A 20,713-nucleotide genomic window follows, 5' to 3' on the forward strand; every position below is an offset into this window, starting at 1 on the left:
GCTTTCATTTTAAAACTGTGAGAGCCCCTAGCCTTCATAGCTATGGAGGAAACTATGACCCTGAATGGTCTAAATCAGAATACAAATGAAGAGACCTTATAGTTATTTTAAAATCCTGTTATATCTTTTTAATTCAGTATTACAACTTGGGGAGACTGTTACTCAACTTGTTCGAGTGCTAAATGTCATCACACGAGCTACAGAACCTAGGCCTGAAGTTCTGTAGCTTGTGTCTCACAGGTTACATACACTGTGCCATATAACATAAGGCTAGTCTGTTAATTAATTTACATTACATTTTAAGCAGCAAATTCTACAGAACATTTATAACCATCATTTACAGTATGGGAACATGGTTAACAGGTAACACTCTAAAATAAGCTAACATTTAATGAAGTCATTAATAACGATTCATTCTTTGTTAGTATAAACTGCTTTAAAAGAAAAGCAATTATGCCATTCTAGTATACTGCAGAACAATGCTAATAATACTTTGTCTCAACGTGTTGCAAACATTTACGGTCATCAACCGATCTGTCAAATCGGCACGGGTTACATAATTAATTTGTCTACCACTGAAATGTAGCCAGTCTTTAGGTGGAAAAACACAACAGCAAATAGTAATATGACACAAGTTTAGGGCAAGAAGTGGAGGAAAAAATGATATAATATTCAGTTTAGACTGCTTTTAGACTGTGTTGGAATAAGGCCAAGGCTGAAGACTAGATTCTGTATAAATTGTTAATATCTATAATTTATGTTAAGTGGTGTTAAATGTGAAAGGGAGGAAGGGCAGTGTTGGAGTTAAAACACAGGCTTGGCGATTTACTTTCTATTTCCTGCTCCGCCACCAATTTCTCATGTGACCTGGAAGAAGTATTTCAGGCCATGATTGTCAAAACTATTAATTGGCTTTGTTACTCAGCTTGAGATAAGCAGGGAATTGATTTTCAAAGATACTGAGACCCTGCAGGTCCCACTGAGTTTGATTGCATTGTGGGAAACTGTACTGCTGACAGTAAGGCTGTACATAACTTTCCACCACTTCAAAAGGGGAGAAGGAATTGCCACTCAGGAGTGCGCAGCAGCTGTTAGGATGGAAGGGTTTCCTGAGCATGCTTCTGTGGGTTAGGGCTAAAAATGGAGGTTGGGATGCATCTCTCCACAGCTGATCTGACTGATCAGCAGAAACAGGTATCACCCTTGTCCCACAGGGTTGGACCCTCGCCACTCTTAGGGCTTCAAGGGCCTTATCTTGTGGAACAACAGCTCCTGGTGCCACACCCCAACCCAAGATGCAGCAGCTTGAAAGCATGCCCTGGGAATCTCCTGCAGAGCATTTCTGGGGCTGGCAGGCACCCAGATTCCCAGGGCATACATGATTGGGCCCCTGAAGCCCCAAGAGCGCCTTCCCCAGTCTGGCTGAAGAGCTCTGGCAGCTTTGGGCTGCCTACTCTCTCTCACCATAAAGCAGATACGTACTATAAAAAAGCAGTACAAATTTATACCACCTCTTGTCACAGCCCCAATTTGGGCATTTGTGGCATGACAAGCAGCATAGATGTCTATTTGCTTTTGCTTTGTGTCTCCATAAAAATGTTTATGGCAGCACAAAAGCGACATCCGTTAATAGCCTAAGGGTGTGTCCCTCTGCATGTGCATGTCCAGCTTTCAGCACCTCAAACCCGACTGAGGCGATGCAGACCACACGTGGCACAAGTGCACCAGTTCTCCATGCCGCAGATTTGCAGCATGATGCCAAGATTTGGCACTGGAAGATCCTGATGTCAAAAAAAAAAAATAGCTGCAAAAAGTGGCATGGCACTTGCAGCAGCAGTGTGAACGGCTAGAAGCAGAGCCTGGCAGGCCAGAGCCATGCTCTGGCTGCCAGCCAGGCCTTGAACAGCTAGATTGCCACCACCGCTGCCCTAGGAGGCCAGGACTCCAGGTAAGGCTGCTGGGCCAAGCACAGGTGCTGACCCCAACCTATACTACCACACCCAGGACAATTTGCCTTGCACCAACCCCACATTCAGGAGCATGAAATTTGTGCCACTGTTATTTTTGCCATGGCAACTGCACGCCCCTGAATGTGGGGACATGCCCTAAGTGAGCTTAACTATTGTTACTTTAACCTGGAATGAAACAGGATTTAAGTTACAACAGTTCTGCTACGCCTCTATCCTTATAAGAGCATGCAGATGTAACAGTTACATCCTACCAGCTTGTGCCAGTATCATTCCACACTGGTATAACTGTTATGCCTCTCTATTCTCCAGGTTTCACAGTAGCACACAGGAAATCTAAGTACTTGCTTCCAAAGTGTGTGCTGTAATTTTCCCATCTGGAAAATGGCAAGAATGTGGTAAATTGAGGTGGCAGGTAAATTAATTCATGTCTCCCACCACATTTTGTGGGTTTCACTAGCCAATAATCTTATTGCTTGCTTATTTGTGTATGAAGTTTGACAGCTGCAGGGAATCATGCAAACGTGAAACTCCCATTAAAGTAAACAGGAGCTTGGTGTATAGAAAGATGACCAGATCAAGTACTTGTACTACCTCATTTCTGATAGTAAGACCTGTGATCTAATGTCTTTACCTCTGCTCTATGCATAGTAATTGGTGACCCCATTGATACCTGTTTCAATGTTTGCGAATAATTGTTGTTTATCGTTTTTAACCTTTTTGCAGGAGTGTTTGCATTTGGACTTTTTGCCACTGACATATTTGTAAATGCTGGCCAGGTAGTGACTGGAAACTTGGCTCCATACTTTCTCACGGTGTGTAAACCCAACTACACAGGAAATGACTGCCGGGCTCACCATCAGTTCATAAACAATGGGAATATCTGCACTGGGGACGTGGAGGTGATAGAAAAGGCGAGGAGATCTTTTCCATCCAAACATGCTGCTTTGAGCATTTACTCAGCCTTATATGCCACGGTGAGTACCTGGGACACGTGCCAGTTCACACGAAGAGGTTTCTGTTGCTATGGCTATACATAGATTTTTCTGTTTTCTATTCATGGTGAGAAAGAACCTATACTTTTTGTGTGCATCTGCGACTGGAATCCTTTCTAATCCAAATTCAGCCCTTGGGTAAGGTAGTGTAGCTCCCCTCACTTTCCCACCTGCGGGACAGTGTGTCCTGAAAGCATGAGGGCCAGTTTGGGAACTGGAAGGGCCTGGATTTCAACCCTGCCTCTGGTGCTAATTTTTGTTGTGGCCTTGAGGGAGCTATTTCACCTCCCTGCCTCAGTTTCCCCATTTGTAAAACAGATAATGATACTGCTTACCATGCTTCACAGGACAGTACTAACTTTAACTTAAGTCCTAAATCATACTATTTTGATGGAAGTCTCTTCTGATTAGACCTAGGCTGAATTTTGCTCCCCTTCTCAGAGATAGAACTCTACATACTGGTGAGCTCTCCCTTAAAATAATTTAAGTACAATTTTTTTTGCCAGGATAATAAAATGACTGGGCCTGCAGAAAGGAATTTCTGGAGGTTGATATTGTTTTACTGCCAGGTCAGAAGTACTTGATCCCTTTGAAATCCCTTCTAATCATATCATTTACTCTTGTGTTCCTAGAAACATGATAACACCCTGCAGTCATGCAAGACTGCCTAGTTAAAGTTTGTGCAGTGCTTTCTGAGCATGCAGGGGACTGGAAGTGTTGGGATGAAAGTAGCCTGACACAGTACTCGTTGAAAGCCCTGGTAGTCTTCCTGTTTTCTTGACAGGGTGAAATTCTACCATCCTTTGCTCCTCATTTTCCTCCCCAATATTCCCACCAAAATCAGTGGGCCCTCTCAGGAATTTAAGTACCCCACAAGGTACGAATCGCTCAATTTGGCTCAAAGGGGAGGTTTGAGGTATGGGTCTGTGGTGCAGCCAGTCAAATGCAGGCCTTAAATCTGCTCAGCCAGGATATTCACTGAATGATTCCAACTTACCTGGTTAGCAAATGCATAAGACTCTTTACTACTTGTATTTTGGAGCATGAAAGGCAAGACGTTTACCACATATTTTTTTTCAATGTCATGTAGATGCTAACAGTGATACAGAAGCATTAACTTACATGACCTGAGAGCACCCTCCAGGTACAACCTCTACATTATATCTAAGTGCATGGCTACATGGCTAACTTACCTTGCCACACAACAGCACATTCAAGCATCACACTGCTATGCATGAACTGAACTTCCTGAACTGGAAAGAATGTAGGCACATTTGTGCAGCATGTCCAGCAGGGTAATTAGCACTGCTGAGTGACAGTGACAGTTAGCCTGCCTCCTGCTAATTAGCATGTCCACAGCACTAGGCAACTACAGCTATACTACTTCAGTTGTGAGGGCAACATGCACAGAGCAGCATGGTACACATTCTTTGAGGGCTCCCTCTTTCATGGTAAGTTAACCCTGTAGACATGACTTAAGATCCCTGTACTTGTTCCCATACCCATTCCTTTGGGCAGGGCTTGTCCTGAAGTGCTTGGAAAGCACCTAGCACAGAGTGGATGCCACTGGAAAAGTAATAGTAATGCTCTAGGAAACAAGCTCTATTCGGGTAGGACATTTGGGGAGCAGCAAAACCCTATGAGATATTGGCTCTATTCCTGACATTCTGCCTTCCCATTAGAGCCCTGGTTCGAGGGAGACTTCTGACCAACACTACTCCTTAGCGCCACAGAGGAAGAGCTCTCAGAGGAGCTGAGATGCCACTAAAAGGATACCGGTGTCCTGGCTGATGCATGTTTTTCTAGAATCCAGGCTGAAGGAAGGACATTCTGTATCCCCTGCAGCCTCCCTGAACTTACTGTTTCCCAAACCCCACCCCAGCACATTCCCAATTAGGATCCTTCCCAGGTCTGAAATGGGCAGTGCAGGGGGTAACTGTACCCTGCTTCTGTACTGAATGGGATTGAACCACTCTTGGAATGTCCCTCTGTGCATAAATCTGCTAGTGGAGGAGGGAAATGAACTGGGCCTGACATATAAGAGGGAAATTATGTACCCACTAAGGGAGTATGCCTATCCCCTTCATGTCTTTTCCAGTCTCAGAGTATATGGGTGGTAGGAAGCTTTGGCTCTAATCACTGTTTGACCAGGCACCACTACCAAGCCAGTGCCACTGCTGCTGATACAGCCTGGTAGAAATGATCACTCCCACCCAAAGGAGTGGAAGCAGGAGGAATTGTGACCTAGAAGCGTCTTTCTGAGTCATAGAGTCACCTTGAACCGCCTCTGGGTTGGTGCATCTTACATTCCACTCAGTGTTCAGTTCTGCATACAGACACATTGTAGCCCTGAATCTGCTATTATTTGATTTCTCTGGGTATGCAGTTACCATGGTTACAGTTTTACAGTCAATAAAAAGCTAATAATTTGAATTAAACTAAGATTAATTGCACCTAATGCCTAATTGTTTCCCATAGAATTATACTGAGGGACAGTTTTACTGTTTGGGATAAACCCTGTAAAAGTGGTAGAGGCACTGAACCTAACCTGCAGTATATTAAGCTGGATTTTGGCCACTCAATACAAGTGAGAGAGAGGATAGAGCATGGATACTCTGGGATGGAGAGCACTCTGTGTGAATGCTCCTGTCATCCTTCATACAGCTGGGGAGAGCCAAGAACCTACTCTACTTACTGAGCTAAAGTAACTTCTACAGAGTCCTCTCCCACAGCTCCACTACGTTGCCTTGTTCAGTATATGACACAGCTTAACTGGGCCAAGTGCTGGACATGGGGCTTGTTTCAATTGTCTGTTGTGTTGCTTTGTAATTTTGTGGCCAGTATCAGTTTAGGTTGATGCAAAAGAGATGGTGAGCAACCAAAAGCTCTATCTTGGGTTCCTTACATAAACCAAATTAACACTGCTCCAGTCAGTGAGTAAAGTTGGGCAAGGAATTCAGAATGAAGCCCCCAGTTCAGTCCTTTTAGTTAGGGAAGGGAGAATCTGTCGTGCCAGATTTGGAATCCGTTGGGAAAGAAATGACGGGCTCCAGTTTCAGACCACACCTAGAAATACATGAGTCCAAGTTGTTTCTATGCCTTAGCTGCTGCGTGTGTGTTTATTTTAATCCTCTAGAAGTGGGACAAGAATTGGTTTCAAACAGGAGTTATTCTTGTTTTCAAAGCAGAGGCTTCCATTTGGTTAGAAATACAAGCTTTTAATTAAATTTCTCTAAAAAAAAAATAGAAATATTCATGAGTATGCTAATAACTTGTGGCAGAGATATCGGTGAAAAATACATATTTCATAACTACAAACGTGTTGTAATGTAAAACTTACCCAGGCCACATTAATTCTTACCAACTATCCCCCAGTTGCTGAGCAAGCTCGCAGCAAAGGTTGACAAAAGCCAACTACCAGCTCTTCTGACTGAAGCTAACATAGTAGACTGGGTACAGTCTGTAGTCAGGGTCAGGGCATGGAACTGCAACCACCTTTTTGAAGATAAAGGATGAGATTTTATGAATGGATAGAAAACAGACATTACTTCTCAGCTGACTTCTCTGACGTCTTTGACATTGTTGACCATGAGATATTGCTGTTTCATCTGAGTAGGCAAGGGAGGAGGGTCAAGAGAAGAGCTTCCCAATCAGCAGCAGGTCTGTCACAACTGGCACAGGCAGTCTCTGTGTGTGGTGTATGGCAGATCAGAAAGGGAGCAGCAGATAGGGCAGGGAGCAGAAAGCAGAACAGCAGGTTAGGCAGGGGGTAGGGACCAGAAAGCAGAGCAGCAATCATGGTGCAGTTTACACAGGCTTGAAGGAACAAACCCTACAGCGTAGTTTAGAGGTACTCTTGGTTTCCTCACTGGCTCCAAACTCATCCATTGCAGCACTTAGAAGTACCACACTCCTATCATCTCACTTGATCATATCTTTGTCACGTCTCAGGTGGAGTACAACAATGTTATGCATTGGGAAATTAATTTTTCAGTGCTTAGAAAACTTTCAGCCAGTACAGAATGCTGTAGTTATGTCTCCTTAGCAATGCAGGCTGCCACAAAACCATCAGTCCCACCCCACCACCCTTTATGTTGGTTTTGCATAGAATTTCAGGTAGAGTTCAAGATTTTGGTCCTTATCCCCAAGCTACTCTATCATCTGATCCCAGTACATCTAAGACTGCTTAAAGCTCTAAAATGAACAGCTGTGCTTCTCTGACACAGTGCTACTCCCTGGAAGAAACCCATCAGTGTAAGTAAGAGAACTTTCATGGAGGCTGGTCTGAAACAAGTCTATGAACCCTCCCAGGAGCAATGGACCACCACCAACCTCCCCATCTTTTTCCTCAAGGGCAAGGGACTTTTTTTTGACCATGCCTGCTCTAGCAGAGATATAAGGAAGTATATATGTTTGCTTAAAAATACAGGAAAGAAAACAGACAGAAACAAGACAGTCCATAGTGTTTGCTTCTGTCCCTAAGAGAAAGATGAGAGAAGAAACTTTTCAACTGTTAGTCAGATGGCTAGTTGCACTCCTCAAAGGGACACGGGTATTGTGGCAAATAGAATAGAATGGCTATTTATGTAATCAAATCATCCCATTGTTGCTGTATGTAAATGTAGATCTCTCTTGCTTTCTTCCCTTTTTAGCCATCCTCTTTTTATGTTCGTATTCTCTAAAATACAATCCATGTTTTGTAAAAACAAAAGTTTCTCTTGAGGAAGGCCACTATCCATGGAAGGTTTTCCCAACGTCCACAAGAGTGCAAGTGCCAACAATATTCAGCTTTGAAACTTCCCCTTAAATTGAGAGAGTAAAGATGTTGTATGAAACTACAATAATTTCCTAAATTTAGTGGGGGGTGGGGTTAGCCATCCGAGCAAGAAAGAACTACTGTGATTATTCTTGTCTGACTGCCTGCCTAACACAGGCCAGGGAACTACCCTGGGATTCCTGCATCAAGACGTTAATTTATGGATGAACTGGAGCATGACTTTTGGGAAAATACCTAGTCTTTAGTGCAAGCATCCTGCTAATGAAGAATGTAATGCTGTCTGTTCTTATGGTTAATTACCCTCACGGTTAATATTTTTCATCTAAATACAAGTTTATGTTTTTCCTCCTAGATTCATTCAGTCTTTCAGTCACAGTGGGATTGCCCAATTGTAATATTAGTTAGGTTTTTTTTCCTCATGTGAATAATCCAAGCCCCCTCCACTTCTCTCCAAGAAAACAAATATGAGTGAAAGGTTTTTTTCCCCCTGTATTACAGAATTTGCAGTTATCACAGCAGGTCCCGACTGTTGGTTTCAAAAGCTGATTATTTTCCCTGGGATACTATGAAATAAATCACTCCAGCAGCACTTGGCTAGTAGGCAGAGAATAACACTGCTCACTCATATAATCCAGTTCTGACTTCCAGTTGATCATTTGAATTGTCTTCTTGGGGCAGAGATGCAAAGGGAAAAAAAGAATTGGTGTAATTATTCATACCACTGTGTTTCATTTTTGTCATGTTTTCCATTGTTTCCATAGAAAACCTTTATAATGACTTGGCACCTTGTAACAATAGTCAGCTTATGCCAATTTATCAAGAATGAGTGGATAAAGAGTGCCCCCTACTGTCCATTTCTGACCATTACTTCTCATGTATAATTTGTAAATCTTTACTAAACATAGGAATGGAGGGCTGTCACAGGCAATCTGTTTTATATCATCCCATTGCTCACCTGATCAAGCTCCTAAGATCTAGTTTGGCTGTTTGGTCCCAGTAGTCCTGTTGCTAGTCTGAAGCATCTCATCCTATGATGATTAAAACACTTTCTTCTAATATTCAGTCTTAATTTATTCTTGGCCCTAGAGGGACACAAGATGGAAAAGGACATCTTTATCCAGCAAGTCCAAGACCCCTTCTTTTGCAGGTGATGAAGTCATACAGTCCCTTCCATAAATCAGGCAGATTTCATCTTTCAAGTGCTTGGGTAGATAAAGGCTGCCTGTATGTTTTGCGTGAGAAATAAATCTTTATGACTAACTAAGTCTTGTAATTCTGAGTGGTGTAATTAATTGATCAGAGCAGCACAGATGTGATTTTACACAAAAAGCTGCTGTGCTGTCTGCCTTGCATATTGTATAGTAAGGGGCCAAATTCAGTTGGCATGCACAGAGCTCCATGGTGCTGAAACACTGCACTTGCATTGAGGTGGATAAGAGTGTAGTATAGCCTGTGTACTGAGCAGTGGAAGTCAATAGTAGACTCCTCCACTCCAGTCTCATGCTTGTCTTTTCCATTCCCATTTGTGTTCAAATAAGGTTGCAGCGAAGCCATTTTGCTTCTTCCTCTGGTCAGCCATCACAGTAAGTGAATGCAGAAGGTGGGGGAGGGGGGCAGGGAGCGGCTCTTATCACACTGGCTAGTGAGGTGCAGCAGCTTCCCCAAGCCAAGAAGAGGAAATGAGGAAAATGGGTTTAGATTAAGGGAGAACTGCACGGAGAGATGCACAGGGGAAAAGAGAGGGGAAAAACCTTGAGAATGTGGAGTAAGGGCACAGTAATTTCTTTGGAAATGGAATATTTAGTACCTCAGTAGTTGCATTCACCTACCCCAAGAGAATCCATGTGCATTTAGCCATATCCTTTGAAGAGCAGAGCTCCTCATGTATAGTTACCATTATCAGAGATTATGGTATGCTGCAGTAATGTCATGTCCACTCCACTTGATTGTCAGGATTTTGGGATGTGTGCAAGAGAGAAAGAGAGAACAAGGATAAGCACCTAGCTGGTGCTTATCATCCCCAGATGCTGGAACACAGCAGCAGAACTTGAGGTCAGGAAAACAGACCTTACAACGACAGGCTGAGATCTATGAGGCTCTTCAGCCTGGAAAAGCGCAAGCTCAGGGGTGATCTGGTGGCCACCTATAAGTTTATCAGGGGTGACCACCAGGATCTGGGGGAACGTTTGTTCACCAGAGCGCCCCAAGGGATGACGAGGTCGAACGGTTATAAACTACTGCAAGACCATTTCAGGCTGGACATAAGGAAGAATTTCTTTACTGTCCGAGCCCCCAAAGTCTGGAACAGTCTGCCAGCGGAGGTGGTTCAAGCACCTACATTGAACACCTTCAAGAGCAAATTGGATGCTTATCTTGCTGGGAGCCTATGACCCCAACTGACTTCCTGCCCTTTGGGTGAGGGGCTGAACTCGGCGATCTTCCGAGGTCCCTTCCAGCTCTAATGTCTATAAAGTCTATGAAATCTACAAAATCTGTGAAACTTGTAAAATGATACTCAGCACTTTGATACCCAGTATCGCCACTGGCTCAGGAAAGAATACAAGGCAATTTCAGCCAAGCCAAGCCTTGTAGTACCCGTACCAGAGCCAGCAGGTTGGAGTTGGTTTCCCATCCTCTACTCCATGCAGTTAGAATGAACGCAAAGCAGATCTTTGACCCTTCCCTCCCTGGAGAATTTGGAGAAGGGGCGCAGTAATTTTGTTGCCAGTATAAGGTTTGGTACCTAAATAGGCTTCAGGCACCTCAAAAGGATCCATGTACATTTAGCCTGACCCTGTAAAGAGCAGAGCTCCTTGCGTGCACTGCTGTGCAGCTACCAAGGTGCATTCACTCATGAACCTTTTACCCCTGAGATCACATATATGGGAATGAGTCTTTGCAGGGGCCTGCAGAAAACACGCACAGACAGGCATGCAGTGGTGTGGTTACAGAAAACAAAGCTACAGGGGGCAAATTCTATGAAAAATGGAAATGTTTTCTCAAGGGTCATTAGTCAAATATCACTGGCCACAAATCACAGTATTTTCAGCTTTGAGGTTTTGGGTTTTCAAACAGCAACAACAAAATGGATTTCTTTTTCTGAAGGAAAGAGGACACACAAAAATGATTCTCACTTCATCAAACCCCCACAACCACCACTGCCAGTTTTCCATAATGGGTGGTTTTTGACCTGCCTTAGGAACTACCAAGAAAATGCCAGAAGAGAACTTCTGCTCCCAGACCAAGAGTCCTCTCTGTGGCTTTGCAATCCTTCTTTTTGCCAGCAAGGAGGGAGATGGTTCTTTCTCTGATCAGACCTATACATTGTGGGTTAAGTCCAGATACCAGTGTATTTGGGGACATCCTATTCTAATATATATTCCAAACAGATTTTCCTGGTCAGCCCAGTCACTTAAACTGAAGGCCCCTGGTTGCTTTCATACTTATGGATGGCAGTGCCCAATATTACTGCAATGTAGAGTCATATGTTATCAGAGACATTTTTTAGCACACACAACTATAGGCATTAACTTTGCTCAACAAGCCAAGCTGTGCTTTGGAAGGTAAAAAAAATGCACTTAACTTACCACTGAAGAGGATTCATTGTGTTTACTTCATTATCATTGTGCTGTCAAATTTTGTTTTCTGTTACAGTATCTTTGTATTCATGCTACTCCTGTAATCACAGGCTCTAGAATTAGTACTTTTAAATTGATCCTAACATAGTTTATTTTCTTTGTCAAAAATGCCTTTCAAATTAAAACAAGCTGGCAAAACCTAGATCTACTTAAGAAATACTTTGGAGGGCAAGGAAAGTTCCTACTGTATAATTATATTTTCAGTCTCCTGTTGGTGGGGAAAAAAGGCCTTCCCATAATCTGCTCCATTTCCCATCCATTGTTAAGTCCCAGAGTCTCCATGCAACAAACAAACAAACAAGGAAAAAAGCCTAATTGGTTGCTAAGGGTCTATTTTTTACAAACTTGAAACTGCTTCACAACTTATGCACTTTGTTGACTCAGGCAGTATCTCTGTGCTATAGTAACTGGGTAGGTACATGGCCAGGTAGGACACAGATCCCCTGGCTCACATGCAGTAGGGGTTATGCATTGTGAGTGCTGAGACAGGTGTACTGTACTGTTTCAGTTATATGTCAACCCCAAATACTCAAATTCAGTTTTAGGAAAAATCTGTTTTTCTCAGAATATAAATCAATAGGTACAGTTAAAAATCTTGAACTGATGTTGCCATTTATACCAGCCCAGTGACCTGGCATGACTGAGTGGACATTTGACATTCTGGAGTTGATGCTCTCCAATATCATTTTTTTTTTTTCCTTCAGAGATCATCCTCTGGTCTGAGCCCCCTCATTCTCAGGGGTTTGTCTAGTTCCTAGCTTGATGTGACATATCTAAGTGACAAGTGAGCTGCATGCGTTTTTTCACGTGCGGCTTGCACTGTTTTTCAGATGTACATCACAAGCACAATTAAAACAAAGAGCAGCAGGCTAGCAAAACCTGTCCTGTGTCTGGGAACCCTCTGTGCTGCCTTCCTGACTGGGCTAAATCGCGTTTCTGAGTATCGAAACCACTGTTCGGATGTGATTGCAGGCTTCATCCTGGGAAGTGCGGTGGCTTTGTTTCTGGTAAGCCATCAGTCCCTACCCCTCTCCATCGCCACCCAATCCAAAGACAACTTAACAGTAAAAAAAAACTCTTGTATTATTCTCTTGTTGCCTATCATAGCTAACTAATCAAGCTTCCAGCAATTACTTCTAATGTAATCTATTTGGATTTATCTTCTGAGCATATCCTAAAATGAAGTCAGGCTGATATGAATTAATAAGGTTAATGCGATGACATCCTGGTATCTACACAGTTATTTTAGTTACTGTACAGGGCCCTCCCGGTGCTGTCCTGGGGAAGAGCTTTTAAGATGCAGTAAAATGCAGCTGATGTCAGAAAAGAACCTGACTTCTCTAAATGTGAAATGTGGGTGCCATGGTTCTCACAAGCTTCATTGGCTGCCTGTTGCATGACAAATGTGGGATTCAAGAGCTTACCGTTGGTATATAAGGCTCTAAACAAAGGGCCATTTTGGTGCAGGGCAGGCATGAAACAAGTGCAGTAGAAAGCAGGATCAGACAAGGACTGACTTCCTGTCATACCACTTGGAGACAAGGATTGCTCATGCTCACCCCTTCTCCCAGGGGATGGTATTGGATGATCAAGAGTGCCAGCCAGGTCCTTCCAAACAAAGGCCCTGGTATCAACAGTGCTTACCGAGGCCATTACTGGCATCTGTCCCTTGCTTCCTGCTGTGCATATCAGGGTATTAGTGCTGTGCTGGGAGATGGTTTGCAAGGTCTTTTTTCTCTCTTTCTTCAGATCACTTCAGGTCACTTCAGATGTTTTTAATGAGAAATGTGCCTGGTTCCCTTTTAATGAAACACCCAATATCCATTGCCTTTGACTACTTGGGAATAAATGTGGATGCTGATCCTGGGCCTGCTGAAAACTCTCAAACAGTAATTCCAGGGAAACATCCTTTCAGAAACAGAGTCCATACTAACAAATGTGCAAGCATCCCATATCTTGGGAGCAGACAGGAGGGTCCTTCCCAAGGCAGGGTACTTGTAATTTCTTTGTGTTAGGAAGGGCATTATAGAGCCTGGTCATCCATGAGCTATCCAGACACTTTTGATGGAACAGGAGGCCAGATTCAGCCTTCAGTTGCTCAGACTTACTCCTTTGGGAATCACAGCCACATGTCTTGAGGCAGTGATGCTCAGCCCTTGCCTCACTACAAAGTTCTGCTATCAGCCTTATATTGGCAATGGATGTGAAGAGCTCACATCCCTGTAGCTAATGTGGCTTACAAGTCGACCCCTAGTGTGGATTCAGCTCTGCTGGCAGATAGTGTCTTCTGTTAGGAGAGCTTCTGTCTTTTGGGCGAGCTGGTGTAGCTTGGGTGGACCAAAAACTACTTCTGCCAGTAGAGCTATGTAAATGCCAGGGGATGCATTGCTCCTTCAATGAAGATGAGCCTCATCAGGCATTGGTGTTAATCAAAGAACTGTGGCACCATAAGCCTCCTGAAGTGAATAAGGGCAGTTATATTCCTGTTCAAGAAGACTCCTAAACATGTATGTAGTTGCAGGTTTTGCATTATTCGTAATTCAGGGAAAATATGCCCAATGCACACAGTAAAAGAAAAAAACTACAAACATTTTCCCTGAAAAGCTGCGGGTGCCAAGTTGAAGAGCCACTTGTAGCTTGGGAGCTGTGGACCAAACAACAGTGTCTTAAGGTATTATTTGATACAGTGCCAATTGCAGTCGGTGGTTCTAAAAGAATACAGCATTTATAATCAAGGCTTCTCTTCCCTGAGAGAGAATAGAATAAGAATGGCTCCTGCCTACAGGGTACAGTTACACTGAGTTACTAAGGTAAGCTATGTCACAGCTCACAGCTATGTCAGTCACACTGCTGATTGTCCAGCACTGGGACAGAGATGACCTTGAGCCAAATCCTCAGATCCAGCCACATCCCAAAATCTGCAAGAGTTTTTAGCAGTACCAAGTTGATGGGCAGGGATGGAAATGCTTTTATACTGAGGTTCTAGCTAATTATTCCAGGTGGACAGCCTATGCTGACCTCTTTTGTTTTGTTTCCCCCCCCCCCCCCATCATGTAGGGAATATGTGTTGTCCATAACTTTAGAGGAACACATGGAGCTCCTTCTAAACCGAAGCCTGAAGACCCACGAGGAGTTCCCCTCATGGCGTTTCCCAGGGTGGAAAGTCCTCTGGAGACGTTGAGTGCCCAGGTAGTGTAAATTACTGCATTACAGCCTTCAGAAAAGCTGTCAGTCACAGCTGGGTATAAACTGGTTTAACACTACAGTTCAAACATGTAAAATGTACAGCCCTGGTACAGCTCTACCAACAGAAAAGGGAGCAGCACTGGGTGAGTTGAGCTCAGATATATGTAGCACTGACATAGCCTGAAATCCCAGTATTGTAAATGTTCTGCTGCCAGAGAGATGTCTCTAAATGGAGAGGCAAGATTTTGCATGGGCAGTGCCTTTGCACATGCTTCTTGAGAAGTGAATTTTCAGGTGTTTTTCCTCACATGTTGGAACAGAATACTGGGTAGGGAGGGAGGTTGGATAATCCAGTCTAATGACACTTTGAGGCTTTCTTGGTGCTGTCTCTCCCTAAGGACTGACACTAGTGTATGTGCATGTAATGCAGAGCAGAGACTTTTAGGCGCAGGCAGAAGTGCAGCTCCCCACTGTAATTGAGAATGCTTTGCAGGAAGCGTTCTCAGTTGCAGTGATTCCCTGAACCAAACAGAAGTTCACTGTTGTTTCCAGGGGGGAGGGATGTAGCTGCTGGCTGCCAGTAGCAATGGTCCCTCTTCCCTGCCAGCTCCCTGCCATTTTTTCAGAATGGGAGAGTGAAAGGGATCAGAGAGAGCTCATTCTAGGGGTTCCTCAGCCAGCGCTGGAGGATGGGATGGGTGAATTGGAGCCCACCCCCACCACACACTTTGGGAGGCTCCAGTACACCCACCCCACCCTCTAATGGGGACTGAAAAAGCCCCAGACTGAATTCCCTCTGCTCTTGTTCCTCCGTCCCATTCTGAAAACAGCTACAGACTGGGAGACAGGGCAGACATAAGTTACAGAAGACGGTCTGTTTTGAAATTTGTTCACATTCATGCAATGAAGGTTAAATTTTTCATCTGACTGGCCATTTCTTAAGCAGTCTGCAGCCATGCACTTGTGTTTTATTGTGGCTTTAGGCCCCTTTCTGTGGCCAGATTAGGTAAAAATTATCACTTCTGTGTGCACTATGTGGCTCTTGGCATGCTCAGCAATTCAATAATAGTAATAACTAATAAATTAATAAGTAATGTAAGTAAAAAATAAATACCTGTTCCCTAACACAGCAGCAGAAAAGCAACATACTTTTACTTTGTTTGCAACCTAATAAGAGACTAGTGGGACAAATTTTCTCATTTATATCCACCTGGCCCTATTATATTTTACTGGATTGTACCAGGGTAAGTAAGATGATTTAACACAGCAATTTCAAGGCAGAATATGTGCTGTTGACTAGGAAAGTGCAGTTTATTAATTAATTTCTTCTGTGCTGCCTCATGTACAGGTGTAAAATATACTTTCCACAGAGTTTCTGTTTAAGACATCATAGTACCTGAAAAACATCACTGCACTCCACAGATATGAATTTTTACAGAGAGATTTGAGCTGTTTAGAAAATGAAGGGTTTGTTTTTTGGGGGTATTTTTTTTTTTCCTGTGGGAACTTTTTTTCAAATTAACTGAAAACAGAATTTTTGAGGCTTGGGTTTTCAGCTTTCATTGAAAAATCCAAAAGTATTAGAGGAAAGGTGACACTTCTTGTGACAGTTCTGTTTTAATAACATTGCAAGTGTCAATTCAACAAAAGCTTTTATGGAATTTTTTCAGCCAGCTCTGACAGATGGTGGGAGGGAGGAAGGGTGTAGAAAAATTGCTTCCAGCTTGTAAAATGATACATATGACTACAAAAGCCAGATATTCAGGTTTGTTTTAGCATTCACACTGTACCAGGAGAAAGCCCCCATTGGTACTCACAGTCATACTACATGAGACATCTATAATGTTTGTCTTTCCACAAAGGGAAAAACATCTCTGGCACTTGGACATTTGTGGCATTAATACCATAAACCAAAATCTCTTTCCAGGGTTCAAGAATAAGGTCTGGTCCAAAGCCCAGAGAAGTCAGTGAGCCTCTCTCCACTGATGTCAGTGGGCTCTGGATTAGTCTTGGAATAAGAAAACACATACAGCATGCATGAAAACACAGAAAATGTAGCTTTACTCTGAACCTATTCTATGCAGCTGTGGGAGTGGGCACTCATTAGAGTTTCCCCAAATTATGAAGGTTTCTACAGAGGGTCCCACATCTTTTCTTGTGCCTCTCAAATATCACAGTCATGAAATGGCCCATTCCCTCAGTGTAACAGTGCAAGGTGTTAAATGGCACCTGGCTGTGTCCATACACCATGGGTGCGTCTACATGTGTGCATTGACTGCGCAGTAACCGAAATTACTGCACAGTATGAGTGCACATCTACACATGCACTCCTATACTGCACAGTAAATATGGCAGCTTATGCTGACTTAAGCGTAAATTTGATACTTGCATCATGTAGGTATCAAATTTATACCCAATTAGTTACTGCACAGTAATGCACTTGTAGATGCCTTACTGTGTAGTAACACTGTATGTGGACTGACTTGGGACTAGTGTTAATGCACTTCAATGCCTGCATGTGTAGATGGTGGCCTATTCCCACTTACTGCGCAGTAAATTTAAGAGGGCATAAATGCACATGGACACATGCCCAGTGTCTACCTCTCCATTGTTCCATGACTGGTTATTGTTGTATTGTTTGCCTGTATGGGATATTGTTTGTTTGTGAAGTAAACTCTAAAGCTGAAAACCACTTTAGTGTGATCTAACTAAGGAGACCTGACATGCCTTCTTTTTCCCCATGTTCAACCATGTGCACCGTTTGTCATGGGGAGCCTGCTCCCTTTTCTCCAGCATTCTGCTCACACAAGAGCAAAATGGCTTAGACCTCACTTTACATCACAATAATGGGCAATGCATCTCAATTAATACACTTTGTAGATGCACTGGCATGTGTCCATGGACAGAGAGCCTGAACCACTTGATGAGGAAAGGAGTATTTTCCCTGAGGCTGTTTATTACCCCGTGGCAGCAAGGTTCTCAAGAGCAGCAGTGAGTGTGCTTCGCTCAGTTCTGCAGCGCCCATATGGGACCTGATTTTCAAAGGGTTGGTGCCCTCCGTGTTCTGAAAAGGAGGCCCCTTAAAGGTGCCATAAGTTGGGTACCTGCAAAATTGAGACAACTAGAATCAATAATCTCTCCTGGAAATCTTGGCCTGAGTTAAAAGCAAGCTACAATGGTCTTTGCTGTGACCTCTTCCCTCTAAGCCCTTAATTATTGGGGGGGAGCTCATTTTTACAGCTCCTAGTTCCCATATAAAGACTTTCCAAGCTTCTCAAATATTTAGACACTTCCTTAAAAATGTGCCAGAAATATTCATGTATTTGCATTTTTCTTCCTATAGAATCACTCTGCCTCTATGACTGAAGTAACCTGAGATGGAAGGTGGCGACAGAAGCTATTTTTATTACCCTCCAGTACAATACTCCAAGACACACAGTTACTAAATGTCAGACTGTGACGACCAGTATTATGTTATGTCTAGTTAGAGGCTGATGTTTTTGTACATTTTTTGTATGAGGAAGTGATGTAGCTTGCCCTGATTTTTTGTCAGCTTTAATATATTTATGCCAGAATTTAAAAACAAAAACTACAAAAACTACAAAAAAAAAACCCAAACCCTTTTCTTGTTTAAAGTGTGCACTGAGGAACTACATCTATGGAATTGTTGATGTTATGTGATATTTGTACACAAACTCTTTTTTTTGGTTTTATATACATTGAAATAAAAATAATTCTAATAATTCCCTTTTACCTTTTGTTACCATAAGGAATGCTTTTGACAAAGGGCCAGATTCTGGTCTCAGCAGCCTTGGTGTAAATCTGAAAAAACTGCCTAAATTTACTCCAGATCTGAGCAACTGTGATCAGGAATCTAGCCTAAAAATTATAACAGCATTCAGCTTCAGTTCAGCAAGTTACTTAAGTGAGTGACTGGTCCCAGTCTGTTTTGTTGGACTATTCAGAAACTTCAAATTAAGCATGTCCTCAAGTACCTTGCTAAACCAAGGGGTGGGTGAGTGGGTTAGAAAAGCCAGAGGATTGTGCTGTTTATTCAAGAATGACTAAAATGATATGGTCAGTGGTGTTTTGTTCAGTTTTTAATGGACTTTGTGATGAGGACATGTTGGATGCTTAGAAAATACTACATTATTCTATAATAATGGCTGTAAATGCTACAGTTGACAACAGCACTTTCAAATCCTGAACTCAGAAACAACTTCCGTATCAGGTTAGGATAGAAAGAGATGTTAGGATGTATGAGGCCATTACTTTGGATTTGTGTAGTATTTCTGTCACGTAAATGTTTCATGATTGCATTAAGGTCAAAATGTGAACTTGAGGCTGTGTCATGCTTACAACTGGTGCCAACGAGACAATGAGGAGTAACACCACTAACAGCCTTAATGGAATTATGTAGGATTCAGACTGGTGTGTCCAAGGGGTCAGGGGGCCTTCATGGTCTACCTTGGTTTAGGTGCACAGATTTCATTGTAGGGCTCCAGTGAGTCATAGAAGTAACTGGCACGGTCTGCAATAGCTAAATCCACATTTTTGTAAATCATATCATACAGAGTTTATATCAAAACTGCTATTTTACAGTTTGCACAGTATTGTTAAAAAAAATTAAAATGAAATGGGGGGCGGGGAGGGGTTGGGCAATGAAACACAATGATGACCATTTATGACATATAGAACTGGAGCAAGTTTCATTTCATGGCTTTTACTTGTTTCTAGGGAATTTCCTGCATCTCATACTTCTAGCATGGTGATATCTGATGTGTGTCTCCTTTAAAAAATGGAGCCTCTGTCTGTACTTTTACTGGAATGTTTACCTGACACTTCCATGTTGGTTCTTCTTGGCTCTTTTTGTATATTTTTTTTCCAAAACAGATGAAAAAAAATTATCACAAAAAATTGCATCCAGGATTCTGTCATTTGTTTGTGGCCTGGAGAAATTTGGGGGATGCTCTTTGTGTCTTGCTTTACAGTGATACAACAGAACAACTCTGAGTGTCTTCCTGGGGCTCTGGTATTTTATAGTCTTGGGCATGGGAGAACATGGAAACTAGAATTGGTATGTGAGCCTGAGTGACCGCAGATGGGACCCTCAGTGGCGCTCAACCTTCCCTTTTATGGCTTGATCCAATGCTTGTTTAAATCAGCAGGTGAATCTCCATTGAACTGATCTGGCTTTAAATAAGGCTTTACATTATAGTTTCATAGTTTCTAGGGTTGGAAGGGACCTGAGCAGATCATCTAGTCCGACCCCCTGCCATGGCAGGAAAGAGTACTGGGGTCAAACGACCCCAGCAAGATGTTCATCTAACCTCCTCTTAAACACCCCCAGGGTAGGAGCCTGCACCACTTCACTTGGAAGTTGGTTCCAGACCCTAGCCGCCCTGACCATGAAGTAGCGCCTCCTGATATCTAGCCTAAAATTACTGTACTAAGAACATAGTTCATTACCAAAGGTTGCTGGCAGTGGGTACTGTCTCCCACTGATATCAGAAAATAGTTTTGCTAATCTTGTGAGTGCCAGTCATTTCTGTAGTCTGACCAGTCTCATCCAATGATTGAAAAGTCATTTGTTTTGGGGGGGGGTTTCCCAAGGAACAGAGGAGCATCCAGAGGACTGCATGTCTGCCAACCATTTTCCTAGTGCAGGCATATCTTAGTTGCCAGCTCTTCCATATTTAGGGTCTACCTGCACTAGTGGGAATTCTTCTACTGCTGCTTCTATGACCCAGATGAACAGAGAGAGGTTCATCCCAGATATGCCTGGGTTAAGCCAGAGGTGTAGCTAGGCAGTTCTGCACCCTAGGTGGTGGTGTCACACGGGGCAGTGGTGGAGGCTGGCATAGGTATACCAGAGTAAGCCAGGCATTAATGCAGAAGTTGCTGCCAAAATGTGTGTTGAGCAGTGATTTAAAAGCTGAAATTCTGCATCCAAAAAAAGGAGGTCTGAGGGTTGACACCTCCTCCTGAAGCAACGGCTTCCCTGGAAGTGAACCTCCCGGCAGTGCCAACCCTGTGGCTGCTGCTCTGCCCTCCCTGTTCATCATGTGCCTAGCACTGGACCTGGCTGCAAGAGCCACTGTATGGAAGGTGCAGAGTGGGGAGGGCAGGGGAATGAGTTGCTCCCCCAGC

The 20,713-nt window shown here is 43.2% G+C and overlaps 1 protein-coding gene across 3 annotated transcripts in view; it reads left to right on the forward strand.

The window, feature by feature from the left end:
- PLPPR1 (phospholipid phosphatase related 1) overlaps window positions 1–19,483 on the forward strand; it is a 261,329-nt gene extending 241,846 nt beyond the window's left edge. For all 3 annotated transcript variants that reach the window (XM_090038881.1, XM_090038882.1, XM_090038883.1), the window contains 4 exons: window positions 2,694–2,944; window positions 12,208–12,384; window positions 14,435–14,566; window positions 17,907–19,483. In XM_090038881.1, the coding sequence (XP_089895007.1) occupies window positions 2,694–2,944; window positions 12,208–12,384; window positions 14,435–14,566; window positions 17,907–17,939 (593 nt within the window). In that variant the 3' untranslated portion in view covers window positions 17,940–19,483. The remainder of the gene's footprint in view (window positions 1–2,693; window positions 2,945–12,207; window positions 12,385–14,434; window positions 14,567–17,906) is intronic.
- The last annotated feature ends 1,230 nt before the right edge of the window (window positions 19,484–20,713 follow it).

Source organism: Crocodylus siamensis, chromosome 3 (genome assembly GCF_052110815.1).
Source record: "Crocodylus siamensis isolate JL-2025a chromosome 3, ASM5211081v1, whole genome shotgun sequence".
Classification (NCBI taxonomy): domain Eukaryota; kingdom Metazoa; phylum Chordata; order Crocodylia; family Crocodylidae; genus Crocodylus; species Crocodylus siamensis.